This window comes from Raphanus sativus, chromosome 7 (assembly GCF_000801105.2).
Source record: "Raphanus sativus cultivar WK10039 chromosome 7, ASM80110v3, whole genome shotgun sequence".
In the NCBI taxonomy this organism is placed as follows: domain Eukaryota; kingdom Viridiplantae; phylum Streptophyta; class Magnoliopsida; order Brassicales; family Brassicaceae; genus Raphanus; species Raphanus sativus.
The window spans coordinates 6,486,166-6,503,120 of record NC_079517.1 but is presented as its reverse complement, the minus strand read 5'-3'; the positions used below and the strand labels follow the sequence as shown (position 1 = coordinate 6,503,120).

At 38.7% G+C, this 16,955-nt stretch overlaps 2 protein-coding genes and 2 long non-coding RNA genes across 6 annotated transcripts; 3 read left to right on the top strand and 1 right to left on the bottom strand.

Annotated features, from left to right (window-relative positions):
• The first annotated feature begins 31 nt into the window (after positions 1-31).
• On the top strand, positions 32-2,190 carry LOC108837102 (uncharacterized). The gene is made up of 6 exons (XM_018610172.2): positions 32-340; positions 621-894; positions 969-1,059; positions 1,457-1,581; positions 1,672-1,753; positions 1,822-2,190. The coding sequence occupies exons 1-6, from the start codon at positions 89-91 to the stop codon at positions 2,030-2,032; spliced, it is 1,035 nt and encodes a 344-aa protein (XP_018465674.2). The 5' UTR covers positions 32-88; the 3' UTR covers positions 2,033-2,190.
• Positions 2,191-2,909: 719 nt separating this feature from the next.
• Positions 2,910-5,728, top strand: LOC130497496 (uncharacterized). Of its 2 annotated transcripts, XM_056990343.1 has the most exons (11): positions 2,910-3,074; positions 3,156-3,349; positions 3,508-3,603; positions 3,691-3,781; positions 3,857-3,947; positions 4,119-4,243; positions 4,481-4,680; positions 4,764-4,927; positions 5,007-5,121; positions 5,199-5,363; positions 5,437-5,728. In XM_056990343.1, the coding sequence occupies exons 2-11, from the start codon at positions 3,347-3,349 to the stop codon at positions 5,551-5,553; spliced, it is 1,167 nt and encodes a 388-aa protein (XP_056846323.1). In that variant the 5' UTR covers positions 2,910-3,074; positions 3,156-3,346; the 3' UTR covers positions 5,554-5,728. The 2 variants fall into 2 exon arrangements, with proteins under 2 accessions (XP_056846323.1, XP_056846322.1); XM_056990342.1 differs by having other exon boundaries at positions 3,508-3,781.
• A 641-nt stretch (positions 5,729-6,369) lies between these two features.
• LOC130497612 (uncharacterized) lies at positions 6,370-11,733 on the bottom strand. Of its 2 annotated transcripts, none has more exons than XR_008936615.1 (10): positions 11,450-11,733; positions 10,945-11,342; positions 10,766-10,858; positions 9,302-10,685; positions 8,957-9,106; positions 8,354-8,758; positions 7,999-8,271; positions 7,779-7,855; positions 7,421-7,693; positions 6,370-7,254 (listed from the first exon to the last, which is right to left on the bottom strand). It is a non-coding gene; the product is annotated as an uncharacterized LOC130497612 (long non-coding RNA). The 2 variants fall into 2 exon arrangements; XR_008936614.1 differs by having other exon boundaries at positions 7,779-7,922; positions 11,450-11,732.
• A 1,703-nt stretch (positions 11,734-13,436) lies between these two features.
• Positions 13,437-14,785, top strand: LOC130497425 (uncharacterized). The gene is made up of 3 exons (XR_008936410.1): positions 13,437-13,758; positions 13,994-14,317; positions 14,521-14,785. It is a non-coding gene; the product is annotated as an uncharacterized LOC130497425 (long non-coding RNA).
• The last annotated feature ends 2,170 nt before the right edge of the window (positions 14,786-16,955 follow it).

Below are 16,955 nucleotides of genomic sequence, written 5' to 3'. Positions count from 1 at the left end.
TTTATATAGAGTTTACGAGGTTAGCTTCCAACCCTTTTCTGTTCACTCCTCATAGCATCGTTGTCATCATTTTAATACTCTTGCAAAAATGACTTCACCAGCTGTCTTCGCCGCCGTCTCTGCCGTCGCCCCCGTCTCCGTCGTCCCCGCCGTCTCTGAAGACGCCGCCGTCTCCGCCGTCTCCGCCGCCGCCGCCGTCCCATACACCACTTTCGGCTCACTCCGACTTGGCAGGACCGCCCAGTCTTTGGTCGGTAGACTCATCCGGTTCTGGGATGCTAAGGATATCGATAAGAACGGGGAACTATTGGGAATAACCTTTCTACTACTTGATGAGAAGGTGATGTTCCTCTCTGATTATTATACGATTCAGAAATATGATTTTCATAGCTCTGTTCGTTTACTCCGTGTGTTAGGGGAATGAAGGTTTTTAGTGTTGAGGTTGAAAACATTAAGATATAGACTTATGCGTATGTGTATTGGTTAGGTAGATTATGATTCCGTAGAATTGACCTGCTGATTCTGATTTCGTTTCTGAAAACTACTCATTATGACTTCTTGAATTTATTTTTGGTAAAAATTTTGAATGAGAAGCTATTGATAATCTTTTGTACCCACAGGACTCGGTGATACACGGTTTCATCCCCGCTAACCGGGTCAGCCATTACCGGTCATCACTGGTGCCCGGTTCAATTGTCAGATTGGAGTGCTTTGAGGTTGCAAGGGTGTCCCATATGTATAAGGTCACCGAACATCAGTTCGTGATTCGATTCCTTCCTTCAACACGAATGGTCGGAGTCCAAGTGGTTGGTCCTGTGATCAAAACCAACAGATTCATGGTGAGGCGTATTGGCCATCTGCAAGTTCTTGCCAATACTAACTTGGAGCTTCCAGGTTTGTTGTTTTTTTGTACTGCCGCTTTAGTTGTATCATGACAGACTGTTTCTTAAATATTTTAAACTCTGCAGATGTTGTAGGAGAGATCCGATCGGTGCAGGGTTCCGATCTGGAGAACAACGCAGACACGAGCAGGATTCTTGTCCGTCTCCTGATCGAACCGTAAGTCGTTTTGAAGTTTTATATTCTCTCAGGTTGGGAAGCATGCTCTGTTTTAAAAATTTTAATGGTGTTGTGATGTCCATCTGTGAAACTATTGTTCTGTTGTGTTGTCTGAGTTTTGGCTTCATAAATCTTGGTTCCGTTCAGATTATTGTTCTGTTGTGTTGTCTAATTTTTCGCTTCATAAATCTTCGGTGAAGTTTTATATTCTCTCAGGTTGGGAAGCATGTTCTGTTTTAAAAATTTTAATGGTGTTGTGATGTCTATCTGTGAAATTATTGTTCTGTTCTGTTGTCTGAGTTTTGGCTTCATAAATCTTCGGTTCGGTTGAGATTATTGTTCTGTTGTGTTGCCTAAGTTTTAGCTTCATAAATCTTCGGTTCTGTTGCTATTACAGGGCTGTGACCGTTTATGTGTCCTTACGGGATGATGCTGCATCAAGCTTCAGGGGTTTTTTGAAGGTTGCGGATAGGTCCCAGTCTGTTATGTTGGTGACCTCGGTTAGTCCTAAGCTGTTTGGAGGTAAAAAAAAATTATATGATCATCTTCTAATTGATTTAGTTGTGAATGTTTTTTATTCCACACTTTACATGATTTTCTAAAAATAAACAGGGAACCTGTACTTGAATTCCACCCAAGGAACTAGGTTCTTTTTTGACACCGGCCTCCCTGAGATAGCAGAGTTTGTGAGCAGGTAAAGATCAAACTTAATTAATATGATGCAACAACTGTAAGTTAACGGTGTCGACATATTATATGCAGTATCGGAGCTACAGCAGCTCAGGGATACACCTATGTGACTCAGGAGCACCTTGAGAGCTTCCCTCCCCACGTTGAGGAAAACGTCGGACTTGCAGCTTCATCTTCTGGGCCTGCTATGTTGGGAAACAAGATGGATGAGGAGTGTGCTTCAGACACCCCTCCAGGGGAGTCAGATGCTCAGAAGAAGCGCAAGAGTGGTGGCAGTGAGTAATTGGGAAACCTTTTCCCGTTTAGCCCGTCAAAACCTTTATCTATGTTTTTAAGAGAACTTCTACTAGCTTTGTCAAACCCTCTATCTATGCTTTCGTTTTGCCATTTCGTATGCAAGGATTTTTTATTTCTGATTTTAATTATTAATGAATCCTTGACGGGCTTTATTTAATTGCTACTTTACGAATGGTGTACCTTTTTCATGTGATTTATCAGCTGCATATCTATTTGACCATTGCTTATAGATTTAAACCATGACCATAAAAGTGTTTCACGAGGTATCTAGGACATTATTTATGGTATAGAACATAATTAACATTTAATCTCACTTTATTTGTTAACCGTTTCCCGGTTCACACATAATACTAATTTATTTTGAAATCTCACCGGTTTCTATGTAAACCGTTATGGATTAGGGCAAACCGAACTCGGTTTATTTGGTTTAAGTTGGATTACTAGATATTCATGTAACATAAAAAGAAATAATATAACAGAATATTTACTTTCAAATGTAGTCATCGACATGACTGCTTTTATAATATTAATACTAAACCAAGAGATTGCAACAAAAGTTCTCTAGGTTGATAGGTCAGTCCATTTTATTTACATGTATAATCAGTTACATAAACCCAAATTAAATAAAGATATATATTCAGGTTAATCAAGTATTTGAATATGAATATGATTATATAGTCCTATGAATTTCACATAAGCTACACCCTCGAGTCGAATGTCATTATCGGAGAGATAGCTCATTAACAATTTCTGAATAGTTAATTTAAGATTAACCAATGGGCTTTATGTCTGTTTAGGCCTTTGAGCATATCTGTTTTAATGAGCTATGTCTGTTAGAATTCATGTCCTTATGCAGGCCCATATCTCTTCCTCTCAACGGCGACGGACTAATCAGGGCATCCGCCTGTGACGTTCAAGGTCGTTCTCCTGACGATTCCTTTTTCTCTTCCGTTGTTCATCACTTAATGACCATCATTAAGACTCTTTCGTAACGCCTGTCAAATCCTAATTTATATAGACTTCTCGAGGTAATCTCTCAACCTTTTCTCTTAATTTCTCACAACATCGTTTACAGCTTCTTCACTCTCTTGCGAAAATGACTTCACCAGCTGCCTCAGCCGCTATCCCGTCCGTCGCTGCCGTCTCCGCCGTCGCTGCCGTCCCCTACTCCACCTTCAATTCACTCAGACTTGGAAGATCCGCCCAGGCTGTGGTCGGTAGGATCATCCGATTTTGGGATGCTAAGAACATCAATAAGAATGGGGAGCTTCTGGGAATAACCATTCTGCTCCTCGATGAGATGGTGATGGTTCTTTCCAAAATACTTGCGTGAATTTTTTAAAGTCGATATATGAACTTGATTATTCATTGGTCGTGTGTGAAAACTCTTCATCTTTATTTTTTCTTTTTCCTGTCAAAATTGTTATGATAAGTTAATGAGATAATGTTTTCTTATTACAGGACACTGTGATCCATTGTTTTATCCCAGCTAACCGGGTCAGCTATTACCGGTCGTCTCTGGTGTCTGGTTCAATCGTGAGATTGGAACGTTTTGAGGTTGGTAGGGTGTCCGAAAAGTACAAGGTCACCGAACATCAGTTTCTGATCCGATTCCTTCCTTCGACACGTATTGTTGACGTCCAGGTGGATGCCCCCGTGATCAAAACCAACAGCTTCATGGTGAGACGTATTGGCCAATTTCAAGTTCTCGCCAATACTAACTTGGAGCTTCCAGGTTTGTTAACTTTCTTATAACAGTTTGTAGTTAAATCATCACTCACAGTTGCTAATATTATTTTTACACCCCCAGATGTCGTAGGGGAGATTCGCTCTGTGCAAGGTTCTGATCTCAATAACACCGCGGACACAACCAGGATCGTTGTCCGCCTCCTAATCGAACCGTAAGTTATCTTTTAAATGTTGTTATATCCTCAAGGTTGTGAAATGGTCTTTTTGAGTTTGTGTGTCTTTTGAGTTTAAATGGTGTTACAATGTAAGACACTTTGTATGAAATTTGTCTTCATATGAACTTATTATTTTGTTGTCCTGTCTGCATTTTTCTACTGTCACAGGAATGTAACCGTGTACGTTTCTTTGTGGGATGAGGCTGCGTCCACCTTTAGGGGTTTTTTGAAGGATGGGGATAGATCCCAATCCGTGATGTTGGTGACCTCTGTTAATCCTAAGCTGTTTGGAGGTAAAAAATAATATGAGCATCTTCTAATATCTATATAAGGCTGTTTAAGAGTAGCTAGCCTATTAGTTAACCGCACCTAAATGAAAAATTATAAACAATAATATTAATGTAGCCTATCCTATTAGTCAGTTTGGTTTATTGATCACACTGAATGTGTGTATGTATAAACAGAATTATCATTTTTAAAAGTTTTTTTACATTCTAAAAGACTGACTTACATGTGTTTTTAATAAACAGGGAACCTATACCTGAACTCCACACAAGGAACTATGTTCTTTTTTGACACCAGAATCCCTGAGATAGCAGATTTTATCGGCGGTCTTGGAGTTACAGCAACTCAGGCGTACACTTGTGTTGACACTCTCGAAGGGATCAAGAGAAAAGAGCTTGTCACCATTGGGGATCTGAACACGTACATCTCCAACTCCAATGAGCAGGTAATCATCTCTCTTTCCTTACTCTGGTATAATTCAGAAGTTTTTCCATAATTACCGGTGACTAAAACACTGCGCTTGGGCAGACACAGGAAGCTGACTTTCTCTGCAAGGCACAGATTGTTTGTGTCAATCAGGAAAATGGCTGGTCATTTGTGTCATGCACTGGCTGCAACAAGAAATTGGAGAGGAATGGAACATCCCTTGACTGCACCAGATGTTTAACCTCTGACGTCACTGGTGTCGTCAGGTAAGATGGTCTACACTTTAACAGTTATCAACCCAGATATAGTTATATTCTCACCCTTAATTCCAACCCTTTGTGTTAGGTTCCGTGTTGAGCTCGCCGTCGATGATGGCAAAGACAGCGCCACGTTTGTTGCCTTCGATAAGGAGATGTCAAAACTGACTAAACAGAATGCTGCTGCTCTTGCCCTTGATGTGGTACTAAAACAATCAGATCAGTTATAGCATTCTATGCAGGTATAATATAACTCCTGACTATTGCTCATCCGCTGCAGGTGCATGACGGTGGAGAGGAGCAACTCCCAGCATGTCTTGAAGAGTTAGAAGGGAAAAAGTTTTTGTTTCACATACGTGTGACACCTTTCAACTTCACTCCTAACCACCGGACCTTCACCGTCTCTACCATGACTGAAGATGACACTTTGGTGAACCATGGAAAGGTTGTCTAAACAACATGTTAATATGTTTGCTGGTGTCATCGTTTTATTAACAGTTCAAGTTTATGTTACTCAGGACCAACTTGAGAGGATCCCTCCCCACGCTGAGGAAAACGTGGAAGTGGCAGGTTCAACTTCGGGGACAGGGAAGGAAGATGGATTGAAGAAACGCAAGCGTGGTGGACGTGAGTAATCGTGAAGACTCTCCCCACTCAGCCCGTCAAACCCCTTATCTATGTTTTCTTAATTAAAAGCTTCTAATAGCTATGTCAAGACCTCTATCTATGCTTTTCTTTTTGCCATTTCACATGAACGGATATTTTTTGCTGTTTTGAATTATTAATGCATCCTTGACGGGCTTTATTTGATTTATAGTTTAGCAGTCAGTCTGGATTTTTCCTACATACTTAAGATTTAAAAATGCAATAAGTAGTGGTTCTTAGCTGTTATTTACATTTTACCATTGCTTGGAATTTTTAACCCCCTTGATTACAGCGGAATTGATTTATTCTTTAAATTTCCAAATGAGTTATAATTTCGAAATATTGAGTGGCTGCTTTTATAGAAAATATACTTATTATTATACCTTTTCTACTCATGGCAATGAAAAATGTTTCCTTACACAACACTCCTAATATTCAACATCTTACTTCCAGGTTTTGAATAAGAAACAAACGTAATTTTATTAAAAATAATAAATTAATTTAAAATTGTATAACTAAACTATATTATAAACATTCACTCCCATATAATGGCCCAATTACTGCAAGTCTTCAATCACTCACTTGGGAAACCATCAAGAGTCCATCACCCTGTTTCGTATTTTCCAATTTTTATCACGTATCTACTGTGTAGAATCAATTATTCTATTTTCATGAGATCGGTCTCAAATGTTTGCTTCATAATACAACCACAATTATTAGGCATTCACTAAAACCACAAGTAGACACTTTTACATATCGATTTCCTTATGAAAATGGACCTAACAAAAAAACATGGAGATCAAACATTAACAAAAGCTTCAAAACATAAACCCAACAGTCTCATTTATTGTACGTTACAAAATAGAGAGGTAACACAGAAGTCGGCATCACTCCCACGGATTTCCATTTCTTGATCAAAGAAAGTTGACTTTACAATAAACATTGGAAGAAGCTTATCATGGGAAAAAGAAAAACACACGATCAATCTGCAACAGGATGGAACAAACGGCACAAGGGAAACACTTCACATGAATCAGACACTGCTCTGATGATTGCTGGCTCGAGCAATGAAACTCAAAACCGTAAAGGTCAGCTCCGATTCTATATAATACCTACCAATCTGATGTCACTAACAACTATAGTTCATGCAGAAACCCAAAGAATAGCAAGGTCTATGCGGAGAGCTATCATTCTATCAAAGAGACCAATCCGAATAAAACCCAATAGGAAAGGTGATTGTCTACTATGGAAATGCTTTCTGAAACTAACCAAATTTCTTCCAAACAATCTACCTAACTCAGGCCAACTTCTATTTTTCTTAGGGTCCAAGTCACAATCTAAGGCGAAGAAGCCACAGTCTCAGAAACAGACATATAACGGGATTCTTGAATGCCCATTTTGCCAAGCTCTGGTCTGGGAAAAGGAAAAAAAAGGAACCAGAAACAAGACACCTCTATTCAGTATATGCTGTCAACAAGGACGTGTAAAACTCCCACCTGAACTAGAAGCTCCTCCTGTCTTGAAAAAACTCCTCAGCTCAACACAATTCCAACGTGACATCCGCACATATAACTCCATCTTGGCTTTCACGTCTATGGGGGCTCAGATGGATCAATCGGTCATGCACAAAACAGGTCCTTTCACTTACCGCATCCATGGTCAAAATGCACACAGGATCGGATCTTTAGTACCTGAACCAGGGAAAACTCCAAAATTCAGTCAGCTATACATCGTTGATACCGCGAATGAGATCCGTAATAGAATTTCAACAGTCAGTCGAACAGCTAAAGTAGGTGAACTGGATCCTAATATAGTGAAAGAGCTGGTGGAAACAATGGACACTTACAACTGTCTTACCAAGATTTTCAGGAAAGCAAGAGACCTTCATGAGTCTGGTGGCTGCGAGGAATTCAGCATAAAACTGACCGGCAAGTCCAAACGTAATCGTCAATATGATTTGCCTCAGACAGATGAAATAGCAGGCTTAATCGTTGGTGACTTCAACGAGGATATGGGCGAGAGAGATATAGTTGTTCAACACAGATCGTCAGGACTGCAGCATATAAGTGATATGCATCCACTCTTTATGACTCTGCAATATCCACTCCTATTCCCATATGGGCAGGCGGGCTTCAATGAAAACATACATGTCACTAATACTGATGGGAACACAAGGAAAAGGGAATACATCACAAAGAGAGAATTCTTTGCTTACCAGATACAGACTCGCTTAGATGAAGGCATGGTTATCGTGGGTTCGAAAAGGTTATTGCACCAGTATATCGTTGACGCCTACACATGCATAGAACAGGAGAGGTTGCGTTGGTTTCGATTAAATCAGAAGAAAATCAGGGCTGACCTGTACAACAATGTAGAAGATGCAGTCATGAATGGTGACACTGACGCAAAATCTATTGGGAAGAGAGTCATATTACCTTCAAGTCATACAGGGAGTCCCCGTTATATGGCGGAAAAATATCACGATGCGATGGCAATATGTCGATGGGAAGGTAATCCAGACTTATTTATCACTTTTACAACCAATCCTAAATGGGAGGAGATATCTGACCACCTGAAAATGTATGGCTCTGACGATCCCAACGACCGCCCCGACCTGGAGGCTAGAGTGTTCAAGATGAAACTTGACGAGATGATTTCAGATTTCAACAAAGGCGTCTTCTTCCCCCGTGCTAAAGCAGGTTTGATCCCTGCGACATACAATTTAAAAAAAAAAATTAATCCTATACATTACGGCATCTATTTCTAAACGGTTTTTCCAAAAATACTAACCTTTTCATTTCTGAACAACCAGTTGTCTACACCATAGAGTTCCAGAAGAGAGGGCTACCACATTGTCACATACTTTTATGGCTCGAAGGAGACTTCAGAAACCCAACAGCTAGAGACATTGACAGAATCGTTTCGGCAGAGCTTCCCGACAGAGAAAAAGATCCAGAAGCTTATTGTCTGGTGGAGCAGCACATGATGCATGGCCCCTGTGGGAAAGACAGGAAAAATTCTCCGTGCATGGAAGATGGTGTCTGTACTAAGAAGTTCCCCCGCAGCTATGTCCCGCACACCCAAGTCAACGACACTGGTTACATCGTCTATAAGCGCCGGAACACAGATCAGTTCGTTCAGAAGGGAAACATAAAGCTAGATAACCAGTTTGTCGTCCCACACAACATCGAGATACTGAAAAAATACAAGGCGCATGTCAACGTCGAATGGTGCAACAAATCAAGCGCCATCAAATATCTCTTCAAGTACATTACAAAAGGTGTTGATAGAGCCGCATTCAAGTTCGTAAAGAACACAGATCAGTCTGGTCCCTCTGGTAGTAAAAAAGGAAAGCCAAGGAATGAGATAGATGATTTTATTGAGGGTAGGTACCTTTCAGCCTGTGAATCAATGTGGAGAATATTTGCTTTCGACATTCACCACAACACCCCAGCAGTACAGAAGTTGCCAGTCCACCTTCCTGGAGAACAGACGGCTATTTTTGATGAGGATGAAGACCTTGAGGATGTCCAGACCCGGTACCTACATGGGAGAACAATGTTAACCGAGTGGTTCGAAATGAACAGACTCTACGAGGAGGTTAGGAAAATAAAATACATCGAGATGCTGCTTTATTTTGTGTGGGACAATTCAAACAAAATTTACACAAGAAGAAAGCAGAGAGGAAGCATTGGGAGAATCGTCAACATAAACCCAGCAGCTGGCGACAAATATTACCTTGGCATTTTGGTGAGCCTGCTTCGAGGCCCAACAAGCTATGATGATTTGTACACAGTGGGTGACATCAAGTATGATTCTTTCCAAGAAGCCTGCTATGCAAGAGGCTTGCTCGGGTCAGACAAGGACTGGCATGATTCAATGTCGGATGCATCACAGTTCTCATCTCCAAGAAGTCTTCGTTATCTTTTTGTGCTCATCCTCGTCTTTTGTCAAGTCTCAGATCCACAAAAACTTTGGGAACACTCTTGGCAGGACATGGCAGAAGATGTGCTCATGCACCAGAGACGTGTGCTTAGATTCCCTGGCCTTCAGCTGACACCATGCGAACTCCAGCATTACACTCTCATCGAGATAGAAAGCATGTTACAAGGTTTTGAGAAGTCATTGACTCAGTTCACGGGAATGCCACTTCCTAACAAAGCTATTATGGATGACATGAAAAAAAAAGCAATGGAGAAGCACAACCACTTTGACATAACCGAGGAAGCCAGGACCCACCAGAAGCTTTTTGATAAACTCAACCAGCAACAACAAGCAGTCTATGATGCAGTGATCAAGTCCGTGTATGAGAACGAAGGCAAGCTTTTCTTTCTTTATGGAGCAGGAGGTACAGGTAAAACGTTTCTGTACCGAACAATCATCGCAGCTTTAAGATCGAGAAGAAAGAAGGTGATCCCCGTAGCATCCTCCGCCATTGCCGCGCTTCTCTTACCTGGAGGACGAACAGCACATTCAAGATTCGGTATCCCACTCAAGCTTTACGAAGACACCTACTGCGAAGTTAAACCCGGAACAGTCTTAGGAAACTTCCTAGGCGAATCAGACCTGATCATCTGGGACGAAGCACCTATGGCACATCGCCACGCGTTTGAAGCTGTTGATCGTACTCTCAAAGATATTTTGTCTGTCTCAGATCCATCGGCATCAACGAAACCTTTTGGTGGCAAGACCATTCTTCTAGGAGGTGACTTCCGCCAGATATTGCCAGTAATCCCACAAGGAACAAGACCAGAAACAGTCAACGCAGCTCTTAATCGTTCGCTCTTATGGAGAAACTGCGAGATATTCCTTCTCACACAGAACATGCGTGTAGATCCGGATGAAAAGGCTTTCGCAGACTGGATTCTTCAGGTTGGTGATGGCAGAGCAGAAGCAGAACATCAGCTAATGTCCAACAGTGAAACACCAGAAGATCAAATATTCATAGACAACACTGTTCTACTCCCTGTCAATTCAGACCCTTTGGAGACACTTTGCTCTTCTGCATTTTCGGATTTTGCAAATGACTACACAGATCGGCAAAAACTCAGGGATACAGCCATCTTGACACCAAGAAATATCACGGTTGACGAGATCAACAATTATCTGGTGTCTCAAGTACCTGGAGAAGAGAAGGAGTACTTCAGTGCGGACAGCTTTGCAGAAAATGAGCAGGATTCAGAAGAATTAAAAATGTCATACCCATTGGAATATCTAAACTCATTGGAGTTTCCAGGTTTACCAGCTCATAAGCTACGTCTCAAAGTGGGTGTCCCAGTCATGCTCCTGCGTAACCTGAACCAAAACGAAGGCTTATGCAACGGCACAAGACTTATAGTGACACACATGGGAGAAAAGGTTATCAAGACAGAAATGCTTACATCGACAACAAAGCGAGAGCCTATTCTCCTGCCACGGATTATACTGTCGCCAACAGAATCAAACCATCCTTTCACGTTGAAGAGAAGGCAGTTTCCGATCCGGGTCTGTTATGCGATGACAATCAACAAATCACAAGGTCAGACTTTATCAAACGTGTCACTATACTTGCCAAAACCTGTCTTCAGCCACGGTCAGCTGTACGTGGCACTGTCGAGAGTTACTACACCGAAAGGCCTCAAAATTTTAGACATGAGCAGAACAGGAGAGAAGAGCAGAACAATAGCCAACATCGTCTACAGAGAGGCATTCAAAGGCTTGCCACGATCGACCGGTACGTTTCCTGATGACTAGATCTTCACATCTATTTTCTGGCTCCATGAAATACCGGCTAAAACATCTGAGATTAGGAGTTCGAAATCAGAGAAATTAACCCAAAAACATATATACTAGAATCAGAAAAAAATGATTTAGTTATCATAAATTATAAACAAATAAATTAAAAACCTCAATTGTTGCAGATTCTGACGACGACGAACCCTCGGAGAATGAATGATTCCGTGCCGATGCGGATCAACCATAGCTGAAGTAAGTTGTCACCTTACAATAACAGTCTAGAGCAAACCCCCATCACTAAACTCGAAAAACTTATGTAATAATCAGTGCAGGTATCGCGGAGGAGACGTATACACGACCACGGAGGAAACGAAGTTGCCGGACGTATTTTTTTCCAGTTCAATTGTTCAAAAAAAAATATTTTCACGAACAAAACATAACAAAACTTTTTAAACCCAACTTAATCTGAGCCCACCTCTTTATATCCATGTTTGCTAATAGACCCATTGAACATTACAATTAACCGGTTTAAATTCGGTGGTTAATATATCAAGAAATTAACCAAACCACTAACTATTTCTATTACTATACAGATTTCATCTTCATTTTATTCAATACAAAAATACATAATATATATCATATACTAGGGAAGAAAACCAACCTAACAACATCAATTATTCCAATACCGTTTATTAAATACTCTACACTTATCCAATAAAGTTTAAGTTACTTCACAAAATATTACTACCATATAATGCATTTAAGAAACTTAACATTTTGTTATAATAAATTACCTAAATTAGAAGTTTAATGTTTAGAAGTTTCACTAATAAATACAATACATAAACAAACGTAAAACAACTAAGAAAAAAACAACTAATAATCACCTATAAAACAAAAATATATTGTGCTATGCTTTCACAACAAACACAACATGAACAACACTCCACTACTTACTCATCGATTCTCAAGATCGTTAGGACCAAATCGAGGACAATTCCTCCAAGTCTATATACACAGACCGAACACACAGCAATCAGTCATCGATTTTCAGGTACCAAGAATTTTTGACGATGTAGGTAATTACAATGATTTGGTCGCTGAGTCATTGGATTTCATGTTATCATACCATAATATTCATCACCCCGACTCAACGTTTCTAATTGAAGAGACTTACAAATATGTGATGAGGTTACTTAGAGAAAACAATAATATTATACCTCAAAATCTTCAAGTTACTTTGACCATCACAGACTACAATATAAATGCAACCGCAAGACTTGATGTAGATCTGATCATCACTGATCTTGAAGGAACTGATAGACCGCCGACAATTGAAGAGGAAACCCATCTATGCTCCATCTGCTTTGAGGACTACACCGACGTGACCATTTCAACCCTCAACTGCGGGCATAAATTTCATTTTCTTTGCATTGATCATTGGCTTCGGACAAATATAAGTTGCCCAGTGTGTCGGGCAAGTAATTTATGAACCGATACATGCTAATAATATAAAAAAACAAACAAGTTTCAAACTCTTAATTAATTTTCTCATCGCTTACAACTCCGGAAATTATAGTAATACTATATCCCGTAAATATTCATCAGCCTAATCAAATAACAAAATCACGTACACAAAAATATCTTCCGTGTCGACAATGTACCCGGCCCCGCGCGTGCGCGGGGGCTATGAAACTAGTAGTAATAAGTGCGCGGTCTTATCATCTATGATAAGGACAAAACCACGCCAGCTGTAACTCGGTTTGCTTTCACTGGTACCACATAAAATTATTACATGGTAGTAATTATATAACTAAAAATAGACAAAACTAGTCGTACTGCTCAATTATGTTTGTATTTGTTGTACCAACATACAAGGAGAACACATTAGCCAGCGATAGAGACAAAGAACATGTTGCTTCTTTGGAAAAACGATTCTAAAACGTTACTATTTATGATTGGTTACCACCATGCTTTAAGACAACGATTCTAAAACGTAATTTAACTATGAAATCTAATGATTGATTTTATCAAATCAACTATTTCTTGTTTTCTTTAGAGTTATGATGCTAAACTGGAATCGGCATTAATCCTATCTTTCTAATATACTTCTTTATGACTCTTCCAAACTTTAAAACAGATAGTTACCTGGTAATGCCTAAGAGCATCTTTATCGCATTAGCTTAAGGAGGGCGCTTAGCATAATTACAATTAAAAGAAAATCAAAAATAGAAAAAAGCAGAAGGGCCGACGCTTAATTAAGCACGAGAAGCAACGTTGCTTCTTGGACAGGTGGCAAAATCTGAGTGGGTAGAGGAATGGTTTGGTGTTTGAAGCGTTTTTTTCTCTCTTTCCTTTCTCTCTTTCGTCTACGAAAGCAAATCGGTGTTTCTACCGTTTCTTCTCTCCCGCTCTCTCGTTCGGATTCTCGTCTCTAAAGAGAGGAAAAACTCAAAGTTTTGATCGGTTGATAGCCAAAGGTATTTTGATTTGTTTTTGGGGTTGTTTCTTTTCTTGCATAGCTCAATTCTGATTACTAAAAATCTAGATTCTTTGGGTGAAGTTTAGAATTTCAATTTTGATTTCGTCTCCAATTTAGGGGAAAAGTCACCTTATTTCATCGAATTTCAATTTAAAGATTAGGGATTTTGTTGGTAATGATTAAGATGAGAAGAAGGTTGTTTTATGATATGTATTTTGTTTGTTTCTTCTCAGTATTGAAAACCAAACCTAGGAGGAGGAATAGATAAAAGATGTGGGCAAATTTTTGTCTGGCATCGTGCTGTGCTGCTTGTGCATGCGATGCTTGCCGTACTGCTGTTTCTAGTATCAGCAGACGTTCCGCAAGGATTCTTACTGTGGTCTCTTTGCAATTTCTTTAATCGTTTCATGGATCCTCTGTGAGGTCGCTCCTCCTCTCATGGAGAAGCTCCCTTGTAAATATTTTCTTTTTCTCTTCCTATGTCCTTGTATTGAGGATATTTGAGCTTACGAGAGCTAAGAGTGATGAGTCCTTTGTATCTGCTCTGCAGCAGAGTGGTATGGCCCTATCTGTTTTGCTGTGATTATATGAGCCCTAAAGTTTATGATGTTGCAATAAATGCTTGGTTGTTCTCATTTGTCTTATGCTTGTTCTGTAGTGGAGTTCATGTAGTTCTAGTAATGTTAAAAATGTTTCTTGTCACGGTCATTCTCTTGTTCTGTCTTGTTCTTGTGTTCATTGTTCTGCTCATTTTTTGCAGGTCAAGAAGAGTTAAAAAGTGTAGCATTGGGAGTGGATGATTCAAGACAGGTTTTGTCTCGGGCCATTCTCTTGTCTCTCTTGTAAAGACCTCTGAGTTAGTGTTCTGATTGTGTAGCATTTGTTTATAGTTTCCCATACACTTCTGTTGTTTATATAATCAGAACGATCGCATGAGTTAGTGTTCTTGGCAATTTTATGTTGTTTGTATGTGTGCAAGTACTCTTTGCTTTAAGTAAATATTTTCAAGAATTTGAGATGTATAATGTTGCAGAATCTGAAAACACTAATAAAATATCTCTGTTTAAAATTTTTAAGCACCCTAAAATAAGAGATTTGCAATGGAGGAGAAAAAATATCAAGGTGCTTAGCTAAGTTTCTTACCAAATTTAATTCCTTAAATACTATTATAATATAAATAAGCAACCCATCATGGGTTGTTAGGATAATGATGCTCTAATTAACATAACGACGTATCACAAGTTTTTGCTTCTATTTCTTTTAACAAAAAGTAGGTTTTGGACGTAAAACTCCAATAAACACAAACTTTGTAACTTTCGAAAGAAAAATGAAGTGTAACTTACACAATTTACAATATGAATCTCCGCCGTCAGTCATAACACTTAAAGCAAGTAATCTCTCAAGAGCACACGCGTGACGCAGTATAAATAAACTTAAATAATTATAACATGTGGCATTATAACCAGGCCAGGCCTTAAATTATAAGGCAGTGAAGAAAAGAAATCATCTGTGGAAAATTGGATGTGAAATAAGATCTAATAAGTGTTGAAAATTACATTTTGAAACAAGGATTTGCTAGCTAGACTTGATAGCTATATATTCATTGTAACCAATCTTTTTGTTTTTGCATATCTTCTACTGAAGTACATGGTTTGTTTTTGTATTAACTCTTTTCTGCGTATCACTCTTTCAGAAATATTAGGAATGATAAATTCGAGTATATATCTTCTGACAGAATCAATTTTTAAGAAACCTTAGAGGCGTAATTGTTTACTTGCAGAACATATTTAAAATACACATGCTATATTAGTATGTCATCAGATCTCACCGAAAAAATGATCTGATCTCACACCCAAAATATATAGAGTTAAAATCTACTTATAACCGACATATCACACATGTAACAAAAACGACAATAATGCTATTACGATGCACAAGCTTGCCTTCAATTCAATTCACAAGTCAAAGCGTCTGATTTAGTTAGAATCTCCTTTGGCGTCTGAAAATCTTAACAAAACTCCAAGACAACTTTGCTTAAAGTACCCTGATCAACATTTATCAGAATTCAGGACTAATGTTGTTTTATTTGGGCATATGTTCTTTATGACTTCGTGGTATAAATATAAAACATCGTTGATGTTTTTTATCTATATGTCTAAACTTTTTTGTTAATTTATTAATATATTATTGTAAGACAAAATATCGCCTGCTGGTGTCAGGTATTCAGGCTAAAGCTCGATAAAACTGGATCAGTATTGGTCCTTATATTAACAACGTACGCTTACACAGATATCAGATATTTTTCTTAAAACTATTTTCAAAAGAGTATCAACTTCATATATAAAGATTTGTTGTTGGGTGACTTGAAGTTTTTGTTGGTATATATGGTTGGTATTGCTACTTTATCATCTAGGTTAAAATTTGCATAATCTACGATGATAACTAATTTTGTTTGCTATTGTACAATAACTATGATGGCGAGGGCATTAATAGGTTTAATTTGCTTGATTACTTCATAACATTATTGAAAAGTATGACTCTGTGGATAAGTAACTAGATATGAAAACCAAACTTTCACTACAAGTTCAAATATTTATATAAAAAAAAAAAAGCAAAGACACACATACAACTAAAGTGAAAAGAACAAAAGAGTTTTGACAACGATGAGAAAAGAGAGCAAATGGAATACGAAACTGAGAGATTTTAAAGTAGGCCAAAGACATATCGTTATCCAAACACAAAGCTGCAGTACTTTTTAAGCCTCTCCATAGCATGTTCCTCAAATTTTAGGTAAATCAATCTTCTGAGATGTTGATACGATTTATTTATCATATAGCTGTCACATATCACTGTTGAATATTTGGTCCCAGCATCAGCATGTGATATTGCTGTATATATTGTACAATGCGCATATGGCTTACTATTTACTTAAAAACGCCTAGGGTGTTCTAGATTCTTCCTACACTAGCTAACATCGATTTGCCGTGCGATTGGATCTCGGTAAACCGTGGGCAGAGACTTATGCTTCCATTATTTCGCACGTAGTTTTTGCGGTTACATAAAATAAATTATATTTCATTTTTGTTTATTATTTAAAAAAATCTGCGGTTACATAAATAAATTATATTTCATTTTTGTTTATTGTTTAAAAAAACCTGCGGTTACATAAAATAAATTAATATTTCATTTTTGTTT